The sequence below is a fragment of the Phoxinus phoxinus genome, assembly GCF_949152265.1.
Source record: "Phoxinus phoxinus genome assembly, chromosome: 2".
In the NCBI taxonomy this organism is placed as follows: Eukaryota; Metazoa; Chordata; class Actinopteri; order Cypriniformes; family Leuciscidae; genus Phoxinus; species Phoxinus phoxinus.
In genome coordinates, this window is record NC_136877.1 from 7822271 (window position 1) to 7849109 (window position 26839).

At 43.1% G+C, this 26839-nt stretch overlaps 1 protein-coding gene across 2 annotated transcripts in view; it reads right to left on the reverse strand.

Moving 5' to 3' along the window:
• Positions 1–26839, reverse strand: part of zfhx3b (zinc finger homeobox 3b) — a 431922-nt gene that overhangs the window by 86096 nt on the left and 318987 nt on the right. For both annotated transcript variants that reach the window (XM_079589354.1, XM_079589353.1), the window contains 2 exons: positions 6157–9244; positions 2942–3438 (listed from right to left, as the gene is read on the reverse strand). In XM_079589354.1, coding sequence (XP_079445480.1) covers positions 2942–3438; positions 6157–9208 — 3549 coding nt within the window. In that variant the 5' untranslated portion in view covers positions 9209–9244. The remainder of the gene's footprint in view (positions 1–2941; positions 3439–6156; positions 9245–26839) is intronic.

Genomic DNA, 26839 nt, shown 5'->3' on the forward strand with positions numbered 1-26839 from the left:
TTAACTATGTGTGGCAACTATCTCTGATTTTGCAAATTACAAGTTCCACCAAAAATTAAGAACTTGAGAAGCCTAAGCTTTGTGATGACCTGGGTATTGTTGTATGGCCCATCTGCAAATGCTTATGGATGACCATAATGACATCATTCTCACCACTACAAAGCAGCCAGTGAGCGGGAACTTGGAGGGAACCGTGGAAGGTAAAAGTTCATCTGAGATGAGTGCAAGACTGACTGATGGGTGTGTCTGAAACCAGAGTGGAACTCAGACCAGTACCACAGACACCAAAGTCGGGAAGCATCACCCCTGCTGTGCAGTGGTCCATGCGGTTAAGACAATTCTCCCAAGCCTTCCCTAAGACTTTCGGAACATTCCAATCCGTGGGGTGGTGGGGGAAGGTGTATTTTTAGAAAGCCCTAATATGTGCCGCATACCACAGACTCTCAAATTATCCCATCCAGCTTAGCCTTCAGTTTAAACCTTCCTTTTTAATTCCAGTAATTACAGGCTCCAATTTACGGAGCTGTGCACACAAAGGGCCTGTTTAATGCAAACCAGTTTGATTTGGGCAAAGTGTCCCAAGGATCTACCACATCTTAGGGCCTGTTTATGCTGACTTGATAATTTATTTTCTCCCAGCAGGAGGTCGAAATTTTTTGCATTTTGTATCATATTTCTCTGTGTGTGTGTGTGTGTGTGTGTGTGTGTGTGTGTGTGTGTGTGTATGTGTGTGTGTGTCCGGGAGGGGGGGGGTGGTACTACTTGTACAGTCAGCTTAGCTGAGCTAGCAAATTATACTGTTGATGTCAGGCAGTCAGTATGTCTATCAGGGCTATAAATTCACTGCAAAGTGAAGCCTGTGTCATTCTGGGGTTAGAAACCAATGCTACAGCAAGACCTCAGCAGCAACATGTGCTTATCGTCCTCTAATCACATTTGTATGTCATGAAATACAGCTATAACTCAAACTGTGAATGTCTTAGTTTGCGGGTAGGCCTGTCGCCACTGACGGAAGCTGCTTGCTTACAAGGCTGATGCTGTTGTCAGTCAACTCCGTTCTCTCTTCCTCTGTTCGGATAAGTGGGGCTTTTAGGGCTGAGGAACCATTTTAAGCAGCTTAAAGCTTACAAATTATCATGCTTGGATGTGTCGAACATTTCTAATCTGCCACAGAGTATTGAACATTTGCAGTTAGGTGGACTAGTCTCTTCTCCGCAAGCTCTCCATCTTTAAAGGGAGCACCGGCAGCGGAAGGAATATTATGTTGCTTCTAAAGCATTTTGGTGCTAACAGTATAGACTTAATTTTGCTGCGTATGAGGTGAATTTTGGAATTTCCCAGAGAAACAGCTCCATACATCACAATTAACTGCAGTCAGTGGCTAGATAAGATGTACTGCTATTGCTTACCATTGATGCTAAAACTCAACCTGGTTCCCTTGGTCTCAAATCCTGCCTGGAGCTACATGAGGCCCCTGACTATAGCAATGTCTCCACAGGTCAGCAAAGCACGTCAGGAGTCTTGTGTTGCATATTTGAATCATTGTGGTATTTGTAAATATGCTCAATGCTTGTCCCAGCTTGAGTATGGCAGACAATCTCAGCTCTGGCTTGTCTGCTTTCATCTCCAGATGCAGAGGAAGCTGTTTTTGGCCTTCCCCTAATTACCATTACAAACTAGTTAGTCAGGGAAACAGCTGACCAAGAGTCCCTCAGCCCAGGGCAAATCTTGACAATGCTAGAATATGTCTAGCTGTAAAGGGTTTACAAACAAAACTTGCAATGAAGTCAATGGTAAACTGGACCTAGTCTAGGTATTTTATCTCAAAATATCATAACATAGCTCTGCATATGAAATCACTTTTCTTTTCAGCTGTCTTCACTAAGGTGGTGTCAGCTTAGGTGTTTGTTTTAGGTGATTTTATTTTATTTTTGAATTCTGATTCACTCAAAATTATATCAAAGTAGGTTGCAACTATTGTTACATGTTTTTTTTAAAGATGTCCCCTGAATAAAACGCAATAACATGTTTGATATGTCTGTTAACTGTCCAAAGGTATAACACTTGATAAAATAGAGTAAATAAAGGTCAAGTAAGTTTGGGCAGTGATATGCTGCTAAAATGGGTGGAACGTGATTCAGTATCCAATTGAGCATGTGAGAGCAAGAGATAAAAAGAAAGGAAGAATTAAGGAGAGAAGTCCCTGTGTGCAGTCGTGCCAGTCTAGGTTAAACACAGCCTGAGCTGGGCTCCTAGACACACAGGATAGGTGCCTAAATGGAATCAGGCCTGTTAGATTTATGGCCATTTGTTCAGAGAGTGTTCATCCATGGGCTATTATGGAATGATTAGTGTAGAAGGTGAAGCTCCAAGTCCGGCGAAAATCAATACGGCTGTCGAGAGCGATTCTGCCCTTCCCACTCCGAACGGTATTAGCACCAAACCTCTGTCTCTTCACACTTCTTCATCCTCTCTTCCAGCAATTTCATCAGCTGCCCTTCTCCCCACCCTACTGACCTGCCATGTTCCTCCCTCCCTCTAAGTGCCCCTGTTCTCCCCTCTTCATTGCATGCGCATTAGGCCTAATATACTGCACTGGGCCATCACTCATAGTCGACGGTAGAGACGGAGAGTGCTGGTCGATTCGGTCATACAGTAGACTAGAGGTGTTTAAAACCTGTGGATAGTGTAACATTGTGTCCTAACCAGAAAGATGCTACCCTCTTCCATGTTGATCAGAGTTTCTGTCCTAACCTCCCACAACAAGCTATGAGGCGTTGTACTGGGTAGCTCCACCCACAGTGAAATCTTATTGGAACCATTTTTTTTTGGGGGGGGGGGGGATTGCATTTTTGAACAGCATTTTTAGTATATACAGAAAAAATACTTGAAACGTGTACACATGGTGCATGGTTAGTATAGGATTACCAGAGTCACTCACCTTGTACAGTTTGAGACTGGCCTCATGGCGGGAGTTGACCGTGTGCATCCTCAGTTTTTCCAGGCTGTTGGTGTAGTAGTCGCAGGCATTACATTTGAGGTGCACAGGGTTGCCAATGGCCACGCACTTGAGGCGCCACTCATTGCCCTTGCCACCCTCTTTGATGTGTGCCACCAGCTGGTACTTCTGTACATGCTTGTCAGTCTTGCAGTGCAGCTGGAAGTTGGCCTTGAGCTGTGTGGTGTAGTGGCACAGCTTGCACTGGTGTGAGTCGCCCACCACCGCTCTCCACTCCTCCTCTGGCAGTGAGCGCTCGGCACTCATGTGCAGGCCCAGTATCTCCAGGTTGTCGGTAGTGAAGCGGTTGCACACAGCACATTGGAAGAGTTTGAGGGAGGGGTCGCTGGTCTGGGATAGGCTTTCACCCAAAGTCATCAGTTCCTCTGAGACCAGCTGTCCTCCACCCAGGCGTACATCCATGGCAATGTCCCCTCCAACTGAAAGTAGAAGATACAAAGTTATCAGTGAACAGTCACAAGGTAACAGTGAGGATTGGGCATTTTCTCTGTGTTGATTTTCTCGACTCATTTAAACTTCCTCAAGATACAAGAATGTCCTGGGAAACAGGGAAAAGGTGCACAGTGTAGCCTTTTAACAAAGAGTCATGTTTGTCTTTCCTGTCAAAGTGGATTTTATTTCTAGGACAGTGTGCATGTGTGTATTTATTTACATAATTTGATTAAATCAAGATTATCCTCTCCTATGAGCTCAGAGAAAGATTGAGAAAAGAGAGAGTGGAGGTGTGGATTTACACAGTCCTGCACTTTCATATCCCTGCCATTAAATCAACTCCAGAGGCTGTGAGGAGAGGCTCAAAAAATAAAGTTATTCAATCATTACTGGTGATCTAAAGAGTTCCCAGTACACATTACTGCAAATCAACTACAGGCCTTTTTTCCCAAAAAATAATAATATAAAAATTAGATCTTCCTTGTTGAACTGGTTCTTTCACCTCTGATTGGGAATCAATGCAAACACCCTCCTGCTCGGAGCGTCTGCAAATTTATGTATTCATGTATTTTTAAGGAATGAAAAGAAGGTGTAGGAGCCAAAGAAATTAGATATTCAAAAACAGAAGCACGAGGCATCTAAGAACAGCTTGGGGAAGAGGCTAGAGGCTGAGATTTGGAGACAAGAGATGCATAGAAGCTGTTTCCTCAGTTCGCTGATCTTCAATCTGTCACTGCCCAGACTGAGCGCACCCACTGAACCAGTATGGCTTTACACTAAATGAATTCCAGCAGCTCCTTTTATTTATCGGGGCAGCATGCAGCCTACTCATTTCACAATTACCTTCAGCTTTTAATGCAGGGACAGAGAGACCTCTGACAATGAAAGCCATTTTAATTTTTTTCCATAAACCTCTCATGTAAACACCTGTAAATCTGTAAGTTATGTTCAGCATTCATATTCTCTTAAGCATGTCTTGTGATGAAATATTTTGAATATTTTGCTTGTGTCAATCAATATCAATGTTTGACTAGAGAGGGAAAATGTTTAAGAGAACACTGTTAACATTAATCTAAAAGGATTTACAAGTTCTACTAATAGAAGAAGAAAAAAAAAAAACTTGTATTATGATGACCAGAGTCCAGAGATGTAATTTGTCACTTCTATGCATACATCTAAATATTTTAAATAAATGAAAGCGCACTGAACATTCCAGATTGTTTATGAAATGAACATTTCATAATGTTCTGTCATTTCTTATGTCCTGTCATTTCTCCCCTTTAAAATGTTAATTGAACATTCCCTCACTGGAAAATCAAACAAATGGCTAGCAGAGGGAGGTTTAAAAAAAAAAAAAAAAACTATTAGACATGGCAATCGATTCCTGTTTGTGTCTTTGAACTGGCAACAGTTTGAAACAAGTCTGTGCAAATTGTGGGCTTGTAGCTGGAATGCCAAATTCTCCACTATTCTGCTGAATTATTCTCACTAGGCCCTTTTACTTTCCCTTTTTGTTTTACTATGGTAAAGTATATAGCTGCAATTACAAAAGCAGGAAAAAAGGACGTGTCGGTATGCAGTGGTAGCTGTATAGTATTGACATTAAAACCGTGATGTTTAGTAGGAGCCTAGAGGACAGGGCCATGAGGAACACTCCCTCGGCCCCAGTCTACTCTGTCACACTATCTTTCACGAAAAACGCAGGGGCAGCAAAAGGGGGAATTTCCCAGCGAAAGTGACCCAGATAGAATGACACATAGAGGATGCGAAAAATAAACTGAAGCTTGAGTGTTAAGAATATGTGTGTGCCTGTCTTTCCCACTTGCTCACTCACTATTTTTCTCTGTGTGCCGGTGTCTGTTGCGGAAGCTGAAATCAGCAAGGCTAGGATACACTAACTTGAATACATTAAAACTGCATTCTCATACATCTAATGCACCACATATGTTTATTATTGTTCTTTTATTTAAAAAATGAATGTGTCAGCCTTTACACAAACACAATTTTTCTTGTTTCGGGCATTAGACTTTGCATGATGTCTGTGTCATGCCTTTCTCTTAAGAAAGCTACATTGTACTGAAAATGCTGCGATTAACTTTTTCATTATGCTGTACATCAGGTTAAATATTTCACCTCAGTGACGTTACTCATGTTAGTAAAAGACGGAAGAGTGAACCATTCATAAAGCATAATGACTTATTTCCCACCACATACAATTTGTTTTCTACACTATTGGCTGAGTGCCCCCTATCTCTCTGCATACTGACACTTGCTGTCCTTCAAATACAAAGCAGCCTTATTTGTGCCTCTTCTTTATTATTTTCTCTTAGCTTCCCTCACACACCGTTTTAGCAGTTGTTTCAGAGAGTGAGTGCATGTTAAACAAGGAAGGTGTGCCTGAAGGCAACAGACAAAGACAGAGAGCTGTCAGCTTGGGGAAATAAAGTGTTTGTAGCTGTGTGTTAGTATAGGTGGAGATAAAAATGTAGCAAGAGTGAGTTTACAAATTCTACATGGAGGAATGAAATAGAAAATGTTCACCCATATAAGATACATTTTTAATAGTTTCAATTATAAGCCAAGTACACAGGAAAGGCTCTTATTTGGTGTGCAAAAAATTACAGATAAATAGTTAAAAACAGACACCGTGATCCCATTGAACCCACATGAACTGCAATGTGTTAATTGTAACTCATTAAACTCACCTAGTGCTGGGGCCAGAGCTGCCATGTTGGGGTCCAGATGAAAACCGCCAAGCAAGAACTGGGCATCAGCTCCAGTGGGCTCCATCTTAAGGCCTGGTGGCAGGCTCATGTTTTGGGTCAAGTAGTATTGGTACAGCTCAGCCTCTGAGGGTGAAGGCATGGCCCCTAGACCAAGCCGGCCATGCTGCATTTGGGTCATGTTCTGCTGAAGCAGCATCATGTTGTGCATGTGTTTCTCACTTGTCATGTGTATGCGCAGGTTACGTGCTACATTTGTCTCATAGTCACACACTTCACACCGCCAGGTGGGCTTGCTTTTTGGCTTGGTAGGTGAAGGGGCACCACAGGGCCCTGTCATGTGGGTGGAGGACTGGGTTGGATGATGGTGGTGACTAGGATGATGGCTGCTGGCCTGGGTAGCAGAAGAGACAGGTACCACTCCACCTGGCGCATGCCCATACACCTGTTCACCAGCAGTTGGAATAGTTCCTCCATTTTGTAACGTCTGCATGTTGTTAAGATGCTTGTCAGACTGCATATGGATGCTTAGGTTGCCTTTGGTGGTAGTGGAATAGTTGCAAACCTCACAACGGAAGGGCTTGTAGCCACAAGTGTAGCTCTCCCCACGGGCAAGGCGGGGGTGACTTTGCCCACTGCTGCAGTACATACAAGAGCCTCCAGAGTCAGGGTGTTTCTCCTTCATGTGGGCCTCCAAGGTCTGCTGGTATTTGTAGTGCCAGTTGCACTTTGGACACTTCAGTGTCTTGCACGAATTCCGCGAGTGCATCATTGTCATATGGCCACCCAATGAGCGAGAGGACCCTAGGACAGTATCACACTTTGGACACTCCACCCCACTCCCTCCACTGCCCCCAGCCCCATGGTTCTGGGTGCATTCACTCAGTCCTGACATGTCACAAGCAGCTGTGTGATGGAGGTGTGTGTGGGCATTGGGCGAAGGGTGTGGGTGGTGATGGTGGTGAAGGTGGTGGTGGTGGTGGTGGAGGAGGGCACCGTTGTCCTCGTCTCCCTCTGCTGAGCATTCATTTGGTTCAGGAGCTGTGGCACTATCTCGATTGGCACTTTCCTCAGCAGCAGCATTGGAGGCTAAAGGGGAGGACGTGCTTGCAGTGGAGCATGCAGCCCCATCCTCCTCACCCCCTCTGCCGGCGACTGCCGCCATTGCCGAGGGGACTGTAGACCCCTGGCAGTTAAAGCTCAGAGGGAGTTCTGAGGTCCTCCCTCCACCGTCTGCAGCCATCCCATCCTCTGACCCTCTGATAGAAGAGGATGACATGGAAGCAGAGGCTTTGCTGCTAAGTGCGGGGCTGGCTGCAGAGAGACAAGCAGAAGGCTGGAGAGCGCTACTAGGCATTAATAAAGGAGATTTGGAAATGCTTTGGTTTGAGACAGCCGGTTCCCCCACAAATCCGCCACCGCTGCTGCTACTTCCACTACAGGCCACCAAAGTGCCTTCATCCTCTATCTCTTCATCTTCTTCTTCTAAAAGAAGCTCATCCTCTTCATCTGAGGCCATCTCCTCACTGTGAAGGAGAGCCTTTCTTTCACAGGTTTCTGCATCCCCATCCTCCCTTCTATGAGTCCCCTCTTTCCCCACAGACCCCTCTGTTCTCCTACCCTGTGGCTTGGACAGAGTGTTGGAGTCTTTGGCTGGGCCTGGGTTTGACGTAAGGGAGGATGGTTTGGGGCTGCCAAGGCCCCCCAATGTGAGGAGGGCTTGTTGCTGGAGACCCGAGTCAGAGTCTTTGTTGAGGAGGCTCTCACCTCCTTCACTACTGCTGCCAGTTTCTAAATGAACCCCACTGAACGTGCCATAGAAGCTCTGGCCTGAATTTATGGGTACCAGGGTAGGCGGTGGAGGAGAGTTCTTATTTTTTGGTTCTAGGAAGCTAACGAGTGGCTCTTTGTCTTTCCCGATGCCCTGTATAATGGCTGATGCATGCTTGTCGCCTAAAAGCCTGCGCTCATCCTCACACAGGGTCATGCGATGGTCATGGACCGCATGAGTGACAAAGGAGCGTGCGTAGCCAAAAGACAACTTGCAGAGGAAACACATGAGGATGGGCTTGCCTTTGCCATAAAGGGCCAGGCCGTCAAATTTGGAGAAATCCACGTTGTTGGGAACATCTTTGGATACACAGGACTTCTTGGCAGACCCATCGCTGTTCAGGTAATCTTTGTTGCTTTTGTGCCGCACATCAAAGACGCGGAAACTGTGCAGGACAGGACTGAGGCCTGCCAGGGTTGAGGTATTGGGGAAACCTTGGTCTGAGGAGCCGAACCATTTTCCGAAAGACGAGGCTATATGGAACGTGTTGATGATCTGAGGGTACACTGAAGAAGAGGTCCCAGCTGCCTCTCCTGTCTTTCCCCCACTGGGGAGAGAGTTTGAGGGGAGCAGGCCTGGTTCCATGCTCCCATCGCTTTGGATCAGCTGGCTGAGACTTTCCACTATGTAGGCAGAGCCATCAGGCTGGTATACTATCTCTCCAGCCAGGTTTTCCACATCACTACTCTCCTCTTCCTCCTCTTCCTCTCCTTCTTCGCTCCCACTCTCTGTGGCTCCCCTCCGATGGGAGGGCTGTTGCCGCATGAGCATGGGCATACCCCCTCCACTTGGCACCATAGGTACACCAGGGAAGGGCTGCAGACTAGGAAAACAGCTGTCAATCTCCATTTCATCCAAGTCTTCCAAATCTTCGTCCTCCTCTCCACAGCTCACTCCCTCCTGTTCCTCCTCTAACCCCTCTCTTTTGGGGTGCAGCCGTCTGGTAGTGGAGTTATCGCTGGGAGCCTGTTTTTGCTTCTGCTGCTCTCTCACAGCCTCGCAAGGTGTACTGGGATTACGTAGCTGGGCTGAGTGGGATGCAGAGAGAGACAGGGGCTCCAAGGAAGGGGGCTGGTTGAATGGTGGGACCTGTGCGTTAGGGTGATCGTTCCAGGGTTGTGGATGGTGCTGCTGCTGGGAGGTGGCAGAGGAGCCAAGCCCATCGTCTGTCCCAGAAACCACGGGAGACTCACAGCTTTCCATGCTGATGCCTACATGAGGCGTTCATCGCATCCAGGCCTGATGAGAAAAGAAAGAAAGGATTAACCCACTGCTTGAAACATATAATGTCTCAGAAAATAAAAAAGTACATAATATACACCTTTAATATTTTCCTTTCATTGTTTCTATGCAAGCTAATTTTCAGTAATGTGATGCTGAACATTTAAAGAGCCATAAGAAGCATCTTGATAAATGGTGAAGCAATGTACATATATAGAGAGAGTGATAGAGAGTGGGGAGCAGTATAGTAGATTAGATGAGAAACAAAAGTGTGAGATATAATGGTGGAAAATGACAGAGTGCTCATTAGGTTAGATTAGGTACTTAAACAATACCTCAGACAAGCACTAATAAGGCAGCTCAAATGCTTTATCCTGTCATATCAGCCAGTTACCATCTTTTATCTAGACCTTACACACAACAACCAGAGTCTGCTATGTTCTAAATCCTGCATACATTTTTTTCTTCTTTTTTTTAATTAACGTTGGGTCTGAGAAACACAGTAACAGAATAACTTAATGGATAAAAAAGCCCCATTGTGCTGCTAATTAGACACAGTGAAACCCGCCATCAGCACATGATCCATCTCACACCCACAGAAAGAACTGAAGGTTACAAAAATATATTAGCCACGCTGTTTTAGGACCTCCATTATAGAGAGATCCCACACACAGAACACACTGCATGAATAGAACATGGGAATAAGATGCATTTAGTTGATGTGTATATGCTTTTTACAGCAAGCACTTACTTGTGTATAAAAAAACATGCACAACATACAAAGAAATATTGGTCTATATTATTTTTAAAGCCTTAAATATAACAGCAATGTTGGTACTCCAAATGCAGTATAAATCTAGTATCCAATAACTTCCACGCTTAGCCTGGTTTCAAACACTCCTCTGCCTCTGAAATAATAAATGGGAGCTGAACTTTCTGAGAGTAGTGCTGCCCCGAGCAAGGAAAGAGCCATGAGCACGCCACAATTTCAAGCAGGCGATAAAGGAGATAAAATGATAGCGAGAGATACTGCTGAGCTAATAATTTTAATAAAGGGATGCAGGCAGCATTGATTAAAGGGGGCAACCGGACTGAAACCAATAACTCTGGCCTGCCCTTTCACCCCCCATTGCTGAATATTACATGAGCAAAGTTTCCCGGCAGCACGCTAACCACCGCGTCCTGCCTGATTAGCACATTCACTGCCTGTACTTGATTTATTTACTTATTTACTTAGGGATGCAAATTTCAGAAGTGATCAGACACTGTGTCTGTGGCCCCACCCCCACCTAATGTATTAACATGAGAGCGTTTGGCTGGGGAGATTGATAATGTTTGATTCCCTCTTCATGAATGTCTGATGAAAATTCGACACCCCTCAACTCCAACACACAGAGCCACCCACCCCTCCCCCACCCATCAAAATCACAATGTGTGCATGCACAACCTGCAAACAATGCCCATATATATGCATGCATGTTAATTATGTTGGTTTAATTCCATATAATTTTAACAATAATGAAACTTGAAACATGAAACAGAACAATAATGTGTATTTCGTCTAATTAAACAAACACCCAATATAAATAATGAGGTCATTATTGACTAACACATAACGATTAAATACTCTGAGAGTTGTAAATGGTTAATGCCAAGTTAAAGTGCTTCTCCATCATTCCAGTTCAAAATAATTAAGTTAATCAACAACAATAAGCTTAAATTCTGACAGAAGGAGTCCACAAATAAACTCAATGCTGCTGCAGCATTCTGGGATTGTATGTAATAGATGGAGAAGAGAACTACTTAAACTGTTAAACATAAACAGCTTAAAGATTATGACTCGCAAATGGTCATTCCTGAAAATCTGCTATGATATGCTTTTCATTTAACGCAAATGAGATGGCTTCCTTTAAAGAATTAAACAGTGCTAGAGAGTGGCGGCCCAAGCCGTCTGGGCGCGTCTGCTGCTTACAGAAAACAGGATTGCCCTTTAAAATGGAGATGGTCTAATTCAATAACCCGCAGTGGTTACTGATGTGCAATAGGATTGTCTGGAGTCTGCCAGTCGCAGATGGGCGGGCAGATATAATGTAGTTTGTCCGCTCAAGGTTTGCTTCCGAAGCAACACCTGTTTAAAGAAGGGAATCTTTAATCTCACTGCACTAACGAAGGCTCGGACAGACAAGCAGACGCATACTCATTTAACAACAATAAATTAGTATTAAGCTTTCTTCTCACCCTGTAAATGGTAATTTGGCTAAAATATGTAATGTCACAGAGAGAAGTCAAACACACCATAAAAATATGTTTCCCTTGATATCCTATACATTCTGTCATGAAGGCATCATCTTCATTAAACAGTCTGCTCTATTAAGGCATGAGGCGGGACTTTTAAGGGTTTCTCAGAGGCATATAGAAACTATTCTCAACTCAAATTAGAATAGAAAACATTCCCTTTTAATCAGCCAAACAAAGTAGATAAGGTTTTTAACGATTAACAAAAGCAGAGTACATAAAGAAAGCTGTTAGAAGCTGGTCTGGTTGTCATTTAGGGGGGATAGAAAATTAGATAAGTTTTTATTTATGGGTCCTTTCATTTGGTGGGATTTACTGGCTAAGCAAGAAGGGAATTAAAGGCTAAGGAGCCGTCTGATTATACGCACGCACAATCACCTGCCCAGGGGACAGGCCTCCAGAGGCCCAGTGCTCCCTACCCTCTCCTGGGGAATTAACTCCTGCTCGGGCCCAGCTGAGAACGGCCATGGGGTGCGTCCTGACCCTCACGCCCCACACCCAGCACCCCTCAATACATAAAGAACGTATCCTTCCACAGAATGTTAGTGGGAGAAAAAGGCTTCATCATCACCTCCCTGTGGTCTGTAGCAGGCCTTGCTTTTCTTTTCCCATTTCCCACCAGATCTAGCCATCGCACAGACCGGCCACTACAAGGTTAGGGCTCTTATTGAAAAATCAATGGCATAAATGCTAGGCAAGTTACAGGAAGATATGGGAAGGGAAGGTTCGTATTGATAAAGCAGGGAGGGCCCTCTGATTTCGCAAAAGGGGATGTATTCATTAAAGCTAGGTGAGAAGGCTTAATCTTTGAAGTATGGCCAATTGAATTGCAAACATATGTAGGAAACTGTTCACCCCACTACTGTATTAAGCTTAATGCTAAGTTCAGGTGTCAAGTACACTATTCTTCTTTAGTAAAGGCACTGTAATGTATTGTAACGTTACAGAAAAAAAATATATATAATAATTTTATTTTATATTACAAAAAATATCAGCGCTCTCAAAATATTGTGTCAATATGTGGATGACACGTGTATAACACATGAATACATGTGCATAAGTCATATATTTATATAAGGACAATGAGGTATATTAAGTAGGTTCTGCAGCAGTGCTCTTTACTCCTATTTTTTTATAATGTAAAAATCATATGTCTCAGCCAATCAAAGCAAATAAATCAAAATCAAAGTAAATCGTTATTCAATAAATAAATATAAATATTATATATACTATTTGTTGGTTGTTGATTTAAAGTGAATTACTGTATAATAAAGGCTATAATAAATATAATAATATTATATGATAATTCATCATATTTCTGGCCAAGAAAGGTTGAAAAAGCATTTATTCAATTTCAGCTTTATTAGTGAGCGAAGGTAACAGAGAGGACTGAAAAATTCCTCCACCTTCTCTTCCTTGTCCTGAACGTTTAATGTAGACACAGCGACACTTCAGAGGAGTTGCTGCGTCAGAAGGCAAAAAGTCACCTCAGGTCGATGGCACTCTGGCTGTAAACACAGCTTCCCGTAAAATCAATGATCTTTAGTTCAAGCTATCAGTCTGTGCAACAGAAATAGCAGCGGCTGTGATGAGACTGAGGCTGTGGAGAGAGGGAGGAAAAGCGATAGAGAGAAAGAGAGCTTGGCTGTGGGTAAGAGATGAGAGCACAGCTATTTGCTGCTACTGCGCACAGCTGTACTGCCAACACACCGCTGAAAACGCAACTAAATGCCGCTTCCCAGCATGCATCTCTCCCAAAGCCACAGCCATTAGTGTGTCAGGCCGGAGTGCTCTACCTGCACGCTGGCACTGGTTAATAGATTATGTTGGTTGTGGAAATAGGAGGTGCTCCTCTGTGACTTAATGTAACAGTAAACATCTGCAAACTCATCTGTTACTAATTGGTCTCTGGCCTGAACACAAACGAATTGATTCCGCGGTATCAATAGCGTTCTCTGTTCTAGGCGCTGAAACTGAATCTTGGTGATAATTTTCGCTCTCGGGTAACAGCATAAGATCTGTAAACGCAATCAATGTAGCAAAACAAAGGGAGCATAAAAATGTTTTCCTGACAAGGCGTGTGATGCAACGTCAGGCTGCCTTTAGCGGCATTTATTCAGCCGATGAAATCTGGAGCGGTTTCAAAGGCAGCTGAAGGGGAATCCGCGCGCCGGCAAAGCGTCTCATCACTTTTGGTGAGTGCAAAAGAAACAGGCTCCTCGTGTAATTAGAAGTGGTTAATTAGCTGTGGGTTAATTACTCAGTTCGAAGGGGAAAGCTGGCAAAAAGAGCTGGTGGGGTGGTAAGAGTGAGGGGAAAGTGGCGAACACGCAGCAGGAAGCTCCCAGTCTCCTGCCAATTAGCAGGCAGCATGGGGGGCTGGCGGAGAAACGGGGCCGGGAGTACAAATGAGCTTCACACCAGCCCACTCGCAGCCACAGAACTAATACCACACTCAACATATCCACATTCCCCTATTAAAAATGCATACTGTTGGAGATTCTCCGCTCACTGTTGTTTTTGGTAAGCGCTCCCATTTGCCCAACAGCCACTCGTTTCTTCATCGTATGCAAAGACTTAAAGGAGTGTTTTTTCTTCTTCTAGAGAATCTGGGATATCAAAATGTCTAATGAATAAACACCCATATAAATATGAACCATATTAAATTTAATAACAATAATTTGAATTTGAGGAGTTTATAAAACTAAGAAAATATCTTATTGTTTCGGCCCCTGCATGCTGTCTTTCTCTCTCTCTCCTCTTAACAAATCTTACAGGAAAGTAATAGCACATTATTTGCCTCCACCTTCCCCAGTGGTTGGTTCAGATAAAGCTTTGTGTTTTGTAAGTGCATAAATTATCCCAGGGATAAAGGTATTGATGTATAATCAGAGATGGGTGATCATGTTCGTGCTGCAAAAAGCCCTCCATTCACCCCCAGGCACATTGAGTGCGCACAGCATGCTCCACAACACAGGAGGGAGGAGTGGAGAGAGCCTACTTCTCAGAAAGAGAGAGAGAGAGAGAGAGAGAGAGAGAGAGAGAGAGAGAGAGAGAGAGAGAGAGAGAGAGAGAGAGAGAGAGAGAGAGAGAGAGAGAGAGAGAGAGAGAGAGAGAGAGAGAGAGAGAGAGCATTTGCCTGTTTACCTATCGTGAAGAATGTTGTCTTCATGTGCCTGCCTGTACACTTTGCATTTGTGAAAGAGATCAATTCACACAAACAATTAATTACAGGATGTTTTCTCCTGACGCATACTGTAGGCATGTCTTACTGTAAACCCAACAGAAGAGGGTTTTTTTTTTTTTATATATATATATATATATATAAAGAAAATAAAACTTACAAAAAAAAGTAAACTTGCATGTTCAAATGTAGTGCAAGAGTTGGTCAGACAAAATACAAAAAAATTAAAACACACATTTACACACACATACATGTATTGATGATAATTTATTTGAATAATTTAATTTGTAATATATCACAAAAATGCTTGCAAATTACATACATTTTTAAATATATTACATATCATATTTATAAAATTATAATATTGTTTTTTTTTAATACCTTTTGTAAAAATTACTTTGGGGCAAATGTGTTATTTAATTATTAGCTAAACTATAAATATTAAATAAAGCAAATAATATATATGTGTAATCATAACTTTGCTGTTGGTTAGGGTTAGGATATAGTAATGTAATACTCAATTTAACCTTAAGATTAGTAAGAGATCTGTAATATAAAATCCATGGAAGTCAAGGATAAGTCACCATTTAGATAGCTAGGTAAACGTACGTGTGTGTGTGTGTGTGTGTGTGTGTGTGTGTGTGTGTGTGTGTGTGTGTGTGTGTGTGTGTGTGTGTGTGTGTGTCAAAGCCAGCCAGGCCCAAAGGCTTTCATTTTCATTAATTATCAAATATCCTCTATTAATAGCTCAAGGAAGCGGCTCTCTCCTCTCTTGTGAGGGAGTGAAACAGACAGACATATAGAGAAAACATAAACGTGAGTGTGGAAGGTTAGAAGAAAAATATGCAAATTTACCAAGTTTTTTTTTTTTTTTTTCTCAAGCACCATGCTTATCTGTCTTGTGAAAAAGAGGGTAGTGGACTGGGTCAGATAAAGAGATTGAGTTCTGTCAGCATCTAAATAATGAGACCACCACCACTATGCTTCCCTCTGACTCCTTTATGACACCACTGATTTATTATACAAATAAGACATATTACATTTCATCTGCTGTAAGGAGTCAGCCCACTCCCTCTCCGTCCTTCCTCAATCACTTCCTCCTCAACTTCCTGCTGTCCAAACATCTCCCCCACTCACATGTACCCTCACTGTTTCATCTCTCCTCTCACTGAGGCTGCAGTTGAGGCAAGTCGACCGCAAACACGGTTGTTAAGATGATCAATACCATTGAAATATTAAACCTTAAAAAGCCGCATTATTGATTGTAAGGGTGATGATAAAACTGTTCATTATCATAATCGCTGAAGCTCCATGTAAATGCTTGAGAGAGGGACTTCAGCTGCACACGGCACTAGGACACTGGATTGGTTTTCCAGAGCTGTACATTTCAGGACTTGAGACCTGTATAAGACCCTTGTATTTTTTCACCCTGCAGGGTACATGCCACAATATGCTCTTCGACTATGTGCTAAACACCTGAGCTTCAACCAAAGAATCAGCATCAGGCAGAATGAATAGAGTTTGGATAACCCACCTCTAATCCAAGGCCTTTTTAACTAATCTGGAAAACAAATACCTCAGTAATGACCCAGTCCTGCACCTGGTAAAACAGAGCGATGGGAGAGACAGCACCTGGAATTTGCCAAATAACCCAAGTAGGGCATTCTTAAAGGTGCAGACACCCTTTTAGTGCACTGCTGAAACAAATCCAAGCTATCGGGTGTCCCAAAAGTGACGAGAATCATAATGCAAGAAGAGGCAGGCTTACTCTTGAGCTTAACACTCTGTGTCAACAAGTGTAAAACTCACAAACGTTCCAATAACTGGCATGCCAGGGCACTAAGAGTTACAGGCTAGCAAAGGTTGCACAGAAACACTGAGAGGCTTGAAGGCTGCCAGGCAGAGGAGTCACGGCGAGGCCTGGTGTTTTGTTAAACGTTTAAACCCAAGGAGCGCGATACGATCCTTCTAGATGGCATGGGAGGGCAGACTACGGAGGAAACTTGAGCGAAGAGGGCGACAGCTGTTCAGGGTTCAGGAGTCGGAAAGCAGTAACGGGGAGGGAGAAGACGAGATATAGGCCTACTACATGTCCAGCCCTGGCCCTGAGTGTTCAAATAGTTACTGAGGATCTAATACCCGCGCAAAGGCAAGCACGCTCGCACAAACAAGGGGGATTAAAGGGTGTCCCAGTGAAACCATTCCGTGAAAGTTATTTCTTCACTCTAATTCTTCAGCGGGATATCCTGGATAAATAATTAGAGGATATCTTTGAAGACCCTACACTGCACCTCCATTCACTCTCCCCTTCACATTTGTTAAAGTCATTAATGACAAAGATTTGGAAATAAAGTACAAACTCTTTCTCTTGTACACAAATACTTCTTTTATGAGTTCTGGCCCAAATTCCTCTCTGCTTAGTTAAATCTCTTATCCTGGGAAAGAGCCGTGCTCGCTTTAAGCAATAAACCTCAAGGGAGGATGGTTTTCTACTGCACCCCCCACCCGCCCCGACCCCCTTTAAAGAATTATGGAGTGTTAATAAAGACCAAGGAATAATGTGTTCTTTAGAGAAACAGGGGGAAGCAAAGCTGGAGCGTTATTGGCGTTGAACGTCCAGACGTTTAAGAAAAACAAAGAGAATGAGGTAGAGCGAACAAATTACGGTTAAACATTTTTTTGCAGGCCGCTTTCATAGCATAACCTACAGGTGGGAGTTTGAGGGACTGCCAGGTCGAATTAAAGAGATTCCTATTGATGTCACTAACACTTAAAGCCCAGCTATTCTCAAACAGCAGCATAATACATCTCCAATTAGATACCCATGCTCTGACTTACTGACAGTTTATTTTTTATCAGCAGACTTGTTTTCAGCAGAATCATAAACAAAAGGGCAGCTGACAGCTATAATGACATTGAAAGCTTCATTTTTACTCAAAACAACCAAATTGTTAAGGTTTACACTATTATTTTCTAAACTACACAGTGCCAATCCACCTGCAGATGGTTCGTGCTCTATAACAATTTTCATTATCTAAGTGTATCGTTTTGTGGTATGTAGACACTACCCATAAATCATAACTATAACTACAGACGCCTGCGGTTTATCGCATTGTACAGACCAAGCCCGCAGTATTTACGAGAAAAAAGGCCAAGGCAAAGCAAGCGAAGTGACGTGCATTCTTCCTCAGCGGTGATGAAATGAGTAACTCAACAGAGGAAGAGAGAGAAAAACACTATGAGAATACAAGTAGTTAAGTGTGTAACAAGGTGGCCTCGAGGCCAGTGCTGAAAGATGCCGACGCTCTGGGTGAAGAGGAACGACGAAAACAATTAATAGTCTTCCTCCAACTTGTCGAGGCACATAACAAACATTTCATTCAGCAGGGGAGGGGTAGCAAAAAAAACTGAGCTGGGTGTGAATTTCGGGTTAACAAACTGAAAACTAATTTGATAATATGAAGGGCACTCAACGGATGCACTACCTAGAGCCGGACAAAAAAAGGCCACAACAAGTACTAAACTACAAAAATGGCCAAGGAATCTAAAATGAAAAGAGTCAAAAGACTTTTATTCAGATTTATCTCTCATTTGATGCTATCACCATTGGCGATTCTGATTGTTTTTGATGCCATGTGAGGTCATGTGACTCAAACTACTAACTGCTAACCCCAAACCATTTTCTGAATCATTCAGACAGACTAATTAAAAAGAACCGGTTCACAAGAGTTCATGTGTTCATGAATTGGACGTCTCGACTCGCAATCTTCCTCTGAGTCCACACTTTCGTGACGTTAATGTCACTTTGACTGTCAGGTAGAAGTCTTCTGCAGGTCTTGTGAACTTAACGGACATGTGTCCGCGACAAGACCGCAAGTGCACATTAAGGCTATGTTTACACGGAAACGATCTGAAGAGAAAACGCAAAAGTGGCGTTGCGTTATCACTTTTTATTCTGTGTTTAGACGAGCGTTATGGGGGGGAAATCTGCGTGCATATGGTGATGCAAAAGTGTGTGAAATTTGATGTAGTGTGCACCCCAGGCGGCTAGGTGGCAACGTAAAGCACTGAAAGTGAAAGAGAGACGCTGACACTGTTTTTCATGTTTAATACGGTAAAGCTGCTGCTATAACCCTCGGTGCTCTTCGTGTGTCGCTCAAAAAAAATTTTTGTCAATGAAATTAATGCTATATTTTAGTTTGATAATGTTTTGTTATTTTCCTGTACTGGCGCATGCCTGTGACGTAAATGCGTACGCGACGTCTTCACTGTCTAGCAGACTTTTGCATTTTTACCTTTTAGACGGGAACGCGACGCTGGAGCGGTTTTAAGATTTCCACTTTGGAGGGTGGTTCACTTTTTTGCGTTTTTAAACCCCAAAAACGCCGTCGCCGTGTAAACGAAAGGCACATCCGATAAAATATTTTTACGTTGTCACCCGCGAGCGTTCTAAGAGTGTCATTTGTGACAGGGCCAAACTCTGCGCTTGTTGTTGGCGGCGTGCACTCTAATGAGATGACGTCTGATCAAATTGCATATGGGCAATTTTTTGCAGACTGTCACTAATGGAGACAATATTTTAAATTGTCACAAATATATATATATTTTTTTGTCACACTTGCAACCAATTTAGCCAGTCTGGCCACACCCACCAGAAAGCATCAAATTCCTAATAATCACCTTCAGACTAAAGAAAAAGACTTACAGGAAAGGCCCAAAGGATATCTGCAAACCCTTGGTCAATTATCAGGATTTAAAACAGATCCAGATCCGAGTTTAAAAGCTAACTGGTAAGAACCGCTATCAGAGAGAAGGCAAAGGAGAGAAACAGGCATAAAGATGAAAGAAAGAAGAGAGAGGAGGCTAAGGACTGCCTTCACAGGGGCGGCAGGGGGAAAACCGACACCGCGCCACTAACATAAGCCCGTCAAAGTTTGCTGGCATGTCAACACTCCCAGACAATCCTGGCATTGTGGTGTCTGCCAGGGCTTAAGCCACTGTGCACTCAGCAGAGGTCAGAGAGCCCACTGTGCCAAAAGCCCAAGCAGGGCGAGAGGAAATCCAGAGCATGTGCGACAGGAAGAAAAAAAGTCAAAATCGAAGAAGCATGTTCTTCCTTCTCTTACATATAGGCTTTGTATCCGGCGGGTGTGGACGTAGGACAGCGGAACTGCCTTCTATGTCCTCCTCTCTTTAATGAGGCGGCCACAAGCTGTTCCCCATCCCATCAGCTCCGCTGCTGCACTGAACGCAGCACCTGTTAGATATAAATCAGCCTCACTGATCTGTGTTTGGGAAGTGAAGCATTAGGCATGACACAGACTGTCAAAGTTCGCATCACACTAACCGCAACATCTAGCTGAACTGCTGAGCGGCAGACCCAAAGCCCGGCCCAATCTCAGCCCAACGCTGCTACGCTCACATGGCCTGCCTCCCTGTACTGCACCACATGAAATGCAGATTACATCTGGAGCCCAGCTGGGCCAGAAAGAGAAAGGAGGAAAGTAAAGGTGAAAGAGAGAGAGATTGAGCGAGAGAGGTAGAAAAACAGACAAACTGATCTCCAGTCACTCTGTGGTCATGTTTTTAGGATTTACATCTAAGAGCAGAGGAAAAGACTGGAGCATAGAGCTCTAACTGCTGGTGACAGATCAATGTGTGTGTAATAACAGACAGACATGAGAGAGAGAGAGAGAGAGAGAGAGAGAGAGAGAGAGAGAGAGAGAGAGAGAGAGAGAGAGAGAGAGAGAGAGAGAGAGAGAGAGAGAGAGAGAGAGAGAGAGAGAGAGAGAGAGAGAGAGAGAGAGAGAGAGAGAGAGAGAGAGCTGTTAGTGCAGCTCAAAGAATCTCAGTCATGTGTCAGAACAGGGTCAAATGTCAGATTCTGGAAGAGAAGCCACATTCCTCCATAGACAGAAACATATCTCCAGTATGTGTGCCTATGAGTGTCAGCTTTTCTAAGCAACTGACTCCACCCCTTTATCCGGGGATCTGGCAGCTAAATATTAACCAGATATGATTTCTTTTGAACTACACATACTGTATATGGCAGGGTTAGGTAGACATGGAAAGTGGACGAGAAAAAGAAAGGGAATTTAAAAGAAAGCATCATCTGCTAATGATTTATCCGAGGGCAGCCTTGAACAAGGGTCTATGCTAAGATGTGGCTTGTTGTGTTAAGCCGTTAGCTGCAGGGTCAGGCAGGAGGGACGAATGCAGGGCCAGGCTAGTGCCGGCAGGGGCCATGGCTCTTTGCTGCCTCAATGTAATTTACATTGCTGTGTAATTACCTGCAGAATGAGTGACTCAAAGATGCATGGAAACCCCCCACCCCACCCTCACAATCCAACACACACGCCTTCTTCAATAACCAGAGGTCTCCCAGAGCTCAATGTATAGGCCAGAAAATGAGCTGTAAGTAATACAGACTTGAGGAACATGCCAACAAGTAAATGTTGAGTACAGACAAATCAGTATCACACCCAGAAAGTTATTTTTGGCATGATGGCGGAGTAAAACAGAAACCTTTTTTTCCTGCAAACACATCATAATGTAACGACAGGGCCCATTCACTGCTTCGAGTCTAAGGGATAAACTCCCGTCCATCATCTGTCGCCTCACGCTGGGAAAGGAGGCCGGGTGGATTAAGGCAAACGAGGTAAAAGAGGCAGAAAAGCAACGAGTATTAAACATGTTTAAAGAAAGGCCACATGTCTGTGTTCTCATCCAGCAACAGAGACTTGTTCATATGGAGGTAGAACTTAAATATGGTTACAAAACGGCGACAAAAAGAGAAGATGCTAGTTCAGAGCACAGTAAGCAAAAGGTTTTTAGATCTATTCGCCAGCAGTGCACACACAGTCACTGTTGTGACACTCCAATGGTGAACTAGCATAACCCTGCTGATAAGAGCTTGATAGATACCAAAGAACATGAAAGTGTTTTTTACACAAAGCACTAACATTAAGAACTTGACACGTGTTTGAAACTAGATTTTGTAAAAGATTTATTTTATTTTATTTATTATATACACTAATATATATATATATATATATATATATCACTGACTACACTATCAAAACACTCGATGCTAATAAAATATAACACAATGAAGTCTGTATGTTGCTTGAAGGGAGTGGAATCTGCCAGGCCTTGAAGAGCTAGAAACTGTGCTTAATTAATGTCGTCACTGTTTTGACAAAGAGGAAGCGTGCCAGAAAACAAGATAAACATTCAATGGCTGTCAGGATATGCGTTTTTACATTACTAAAGGAAACTGGACTAAAAGATCAACAGCCAGGCACTTTGAATCTTAACCTAAGGCCACAGTGCTGCTCTGCTCAATCTTCCTTACCATTAGAGAACCTGTCACACACAGATGCTGTGTCTGTGTGTGTGTGTGTGTGTGTGTGTGTGTGTGTGTGTGTGTGTGTGTGTGTGTGTGTGTGTGTGTGTGTGTGTGTGTGTGTGTGTGTGTGTGTGTGTGTGTGTGTGTGTAAAAGCTGAGGGAAAGCTGCCAGATATAGTGCTATACTGTGAATGAAATCGCTCTATGGAGCAGAAAGCTTGTAGTTTGTTGACTGTGCCAGGGCTTTGAGCAGGAAATGGAGGTTATGTATGCATGCCAACACAACATGGGACATGGTCCACATGGCTTAGAATGCAGATGAGCAAAAGTGTGCCACAAATGCACACACATGCGCTGAAATGCATATCAATAATTTTTGAGAAGTTATCTAACAGGTATTCTCTGAAATGTTGTTAGAGTTGTAGAGTCCAGAGTTGTTTATTATCTAGAGTTGTAGTCACCACTGGGAAGCTCTGAAAAGGTCCAAGTGTTTTATTTCCGGCTCTTGAGGGAGAGTTTCAGGGATCAGGCAATCTATAAAACCAACAGAGGAGAACGGGACAAAATTTGCATGGACTATATGGAGAAGAGAGCAAAGGTGTTATGCCCAACCCCTCTCTCAATAGGGCTGAATGGTTGATGTCAGCAATGGACAGAGCCTCGTGCTGGGGAGGGACTGTGTAAGATGAGAGGTGCTTAATTGGCTCAGGGACTGTAATTCGGAGGGATTAATTGAAGTGAACTCTATGATGCCAGGTGCACTCCTTTCATTGGGCAGGTGCAGAGGGAGTTCAGTGGCTAGCCTGACTGGGTCACAGTGAACGAGCCTGCATTAGACAAACAAAGCTCTGCATACTAAAGTAAATGGTGCTGTAATGCTAGAAGCAAAACAACGACCAGCGAATCTTTGGATAAAAGCCTAACCAAACCTAGGACTACATGCAATCTTAAGATTAACAGCCAAAACCTAAATGGTTAGCTTTAAAACTTAAATGTAAGCCAATAAGACATGATGGAATAAAGGGACGGGTGTGGGGGAGGCGGAACGGACAAGGACGCCAAAGCAACACCTGTTGGCCCTGTCACCGCCTGCTCATTAACTGAACCTTTTTGTTCCTCATTAGGAGGACACAAAGAGAGAAGTCAATTTGAAAATAAAATCTTGAGAGAAACACATCACATTACATGTATTTTGGTGGTATTACACGTAAGAGGGATCAAGTGTGCTTCACTCCAGACTGTTATTCAAACATTTCATCAACCCACTTTTAGTGCTGGATCTTTGATAGAAGCCTTTGAAAACTGGCACTTAAGACAAAACAAAGGAAAACAAAAGGTAATAAGGAAGTGAGAAGGTTGTGCATGTGCATTTAGAGAGGTTTTTCTCCTTCTTGTCTAAAGTGCCTTGATCAGGTTGACAGAGTGACAGTTTATGGAGAGCACGGGAGATCCAGCAGGTTTGTGTGTCAATCACGACTCCGGGGTTTGTAGTCTTATCCAGAAATGGTGACAGGAAGCAAAAAATCCATGATGTCTTCAGTTGGGGCTTCAATAACACATTCTTATCGACTAGGGGGAGGTATGAGTTTATGCTTAACCAGTTTTCATCTGCCTTTACGCTACTGACCCTTCAGGTCCTATGATAAAGATGTTTTTGAAGGCGTCACTGGATACCAGTAGAAGTGTAGATTCAGCACTTGAGTATCGAAGTGATCCTGCGGCATTTTGTTGTTATTTGTAGAAGATTAATCTGTTTTGTTCCCCCTCCCTGCCAGACCAAAATGATAAACACCCCTGGGTCATGTGCAGGGTCTGCAGTCAGGGCAGAGCCCCACCCCAAATGCGGAGGACACCAGTGACCCAACAGCTTTTAAATTACAGTCTGAGACAGAAGGAAGGTGACTGGAAGAAGAGCCATTATCCCTGCAGTTCTGCAGGTCAAGCCTTCCCTCATTAAGGCACAGGTCAAAGCCACATATCTCTTCCACTAAGGTGAGGGTCACTGCAATGCTCCCTCCAGTCCCAGGTCAACTAGAGGTCTCCAGCCACTGAGGTCCATAGCAATACAATAAAGCAATCAACTGGGGTGCCGGACCCTGGTCAATAATATACTCCAAGGCCACAGGGGGTCACCACCTGCTCTATGGCCTCTTATTGGAAAGTCCTCCAAGGTCTTCAACAGTGGACTAGGGTTTTAATTTCAAACACAAGGGGAGTGCGGAGGCGTAGTCGTATTCTTAATCCAACGCAATAAAACAACTGATGCATTGCATAGCGCATTGTTTGGCTTGATGTACACTGGATCTTTGTTTTTATTAAAATAATGCAGCAGTACAATGTAAACCCAATTGTCAGTGGCTGGCTCTGATGTCATCAGTCAGTTTTTCATTCCACCAGACTATTTAATTTACAATATCCCTCTAAGCACACTAGCAAACGTCTCAACTACTGAGACTGGCACAAAGCCACGGTGTTGGACATCTGTTCTCATGAAGTAATTTTGCCTGTCGTTTTGTAAATCCAAGTGGCTTGGTCAGAGGAAACAAAGAAAACAACACTCAAAATCTAAGATGTACAGTCTCCTACACCGAAACCCAACACCAGCAACGTCCTGCTGGGGAAAGTGCAGACCTGGGCTTTATCTGTTGAACTTAGACTGTGTCTCTAGTTCAGGCTGAATTGGACAAGTACACAGAGCTAGACACATTCCTCAGAGGACCTGATCCTGGAATAAATGGAGAGGGAACAGGGGGAGGGGACTTCTTTCTCTTCTCATCCTTCTCTTTTCATCCCATCTTCCTGAGTCCTCATGAATGGAGGCAGACAGCATCCATGCAGTTGCCAGGATGAGACAGCAGTTAAGTCTTGGCTGCTCTCCCTCTCTGCTTAAAGGCAGATATCGTGTTTCTAACAGCTCCGACTGGTTGGATACAATAGGGAGCTCAAAGAAAAGAGGAGGTGAACCTATCTGCTTTTTTAGGCTGCACCCTAACCCCCAGCCCATGACTACATCCACAAATCTTAGTGAATAACTTAGAATGAAAAGACAAAAGTTACTATATGTAGAAGTTTATTTAAAGATTAGGAGAATTGTTCATTGTTATTTCTTTTTAGGTAGTGCATTAACCAGTGTTAATATATAGAACATTATTGTTAAATGCTGCTTAAACACTCTATAGCAACACTGATATAAACCATAATAAAGAAAGAATACAGAAGAGTGTGACTAATAATCACTATATTACCACTATCCTACTATATACAGAAGCTTTTGTAAGAATGCACATTCTATATTTTAACGTTAGTGCGTTACCTAATATGAAATAAGGAACAATACTTCTATAGCTTTACAGTCATTTAAATTAACAATAATTTAAATAAATGTGATTTGTTTGTGAACTGGACTACCCTGGTTGCTCTTTGTTTTTGCCTGCAGTCAGTGAGGACAACTCAATAGAAAACGTGTTTTTAAGGCGTTATTATTTTGTGCTACACAGTGTTTACATCACATTCCACTCAGGCTGCAAGCTCTTGCAATGACGGTAGACTAAGCGCGGTGCAGAAAACACTGCCTTATTCATATAAATGCAACACTGTCAAAATGGACAGAGGTAAACAAAAAAGTTGCACCACCATAAATATCTCTGACATTTAGTTGACAGTTTACCCCTTGAGTAGAAACCATTTAATTTACTCCGTGGTAGTGTGCGAGGAGACGGTAAATGTTCCATGTGCCTCTATGGCACTTTCCTTCCCCTCCCCGTTCCTCCCGTCTCAGCTCTGTTGCAGCAGGCATCATTAGGCAGCATAATCAGCATGCTGTTTGCATACATCTGCCTTATTTTATTGATCTCTCTTCATTCATTAGCCTTTAGGGGCATGTCATTAACACATGCCCCCCTTCACACCCAGGGGAGGCCTAATTCCTATACATGCCATCCAGATTTCGGCAGAGGGCACAAGTGGGCTTGTCAAAGTGGGCACAGGGCCAGTGCCAGCCCCATCCCTGGATACCCATTCTTATCTGTTCCCCTGGCTGTCAACAGCCCCAAGCCAAGATCCTCTAACAAGGAGAGCCTTTCCCCTGCCCACCGTTAACTAAAAGGACAATTATCCAGAGAACAATGATGCTTTTCACAGTGCCTTATGTTGTCATTAATGCAGTGGATCTGGTTACAGCAGCCCCTGCTTAAGCTAATTACAGAATGCTATCTGTGGATTCTTCATTGCTTCTTAATTAAGTAGGATTCATTTCTAAAGGGGTAAAACAGTCCAAAAAAAAATGTTGTGTTTCCCCTGTCTCTCAGCTCACTTGGAGGTGAAACTTAGCTTGAGGGCTCCCACAGCTGTTGACACAGATGTGATAAAAAGGGGATTATATTCACACACTAGAAAACATACAGCTGCACAACAGACGCATCAAACGATATCAAAGACAAATGTTGCTACAGTGACAAAGACGATCTAAAATACAAGTGTTGCACATTTCTAAAGCCAACAAAATGTGTATCGAACTACAATAACAACAGTAGCAGATGTGGGTCATGACGTGATACTCACATTATTATTATTTCATTTAAAAATATATAAAAATGCAATTCATGCATACGATGACTTAAATGTGTCAGGATGATACAACTACATTAATTATATAATGAAGAAAAATAAGGAAGTATTTTGGCATAATCTTTTATTGCTGATTAGAAGACAATACTATTTTAACCAAACTGCTTTATTGGTTGTTAATAATTGAACAACTTTTGTTCGCCAATGTCATGTGGTACAA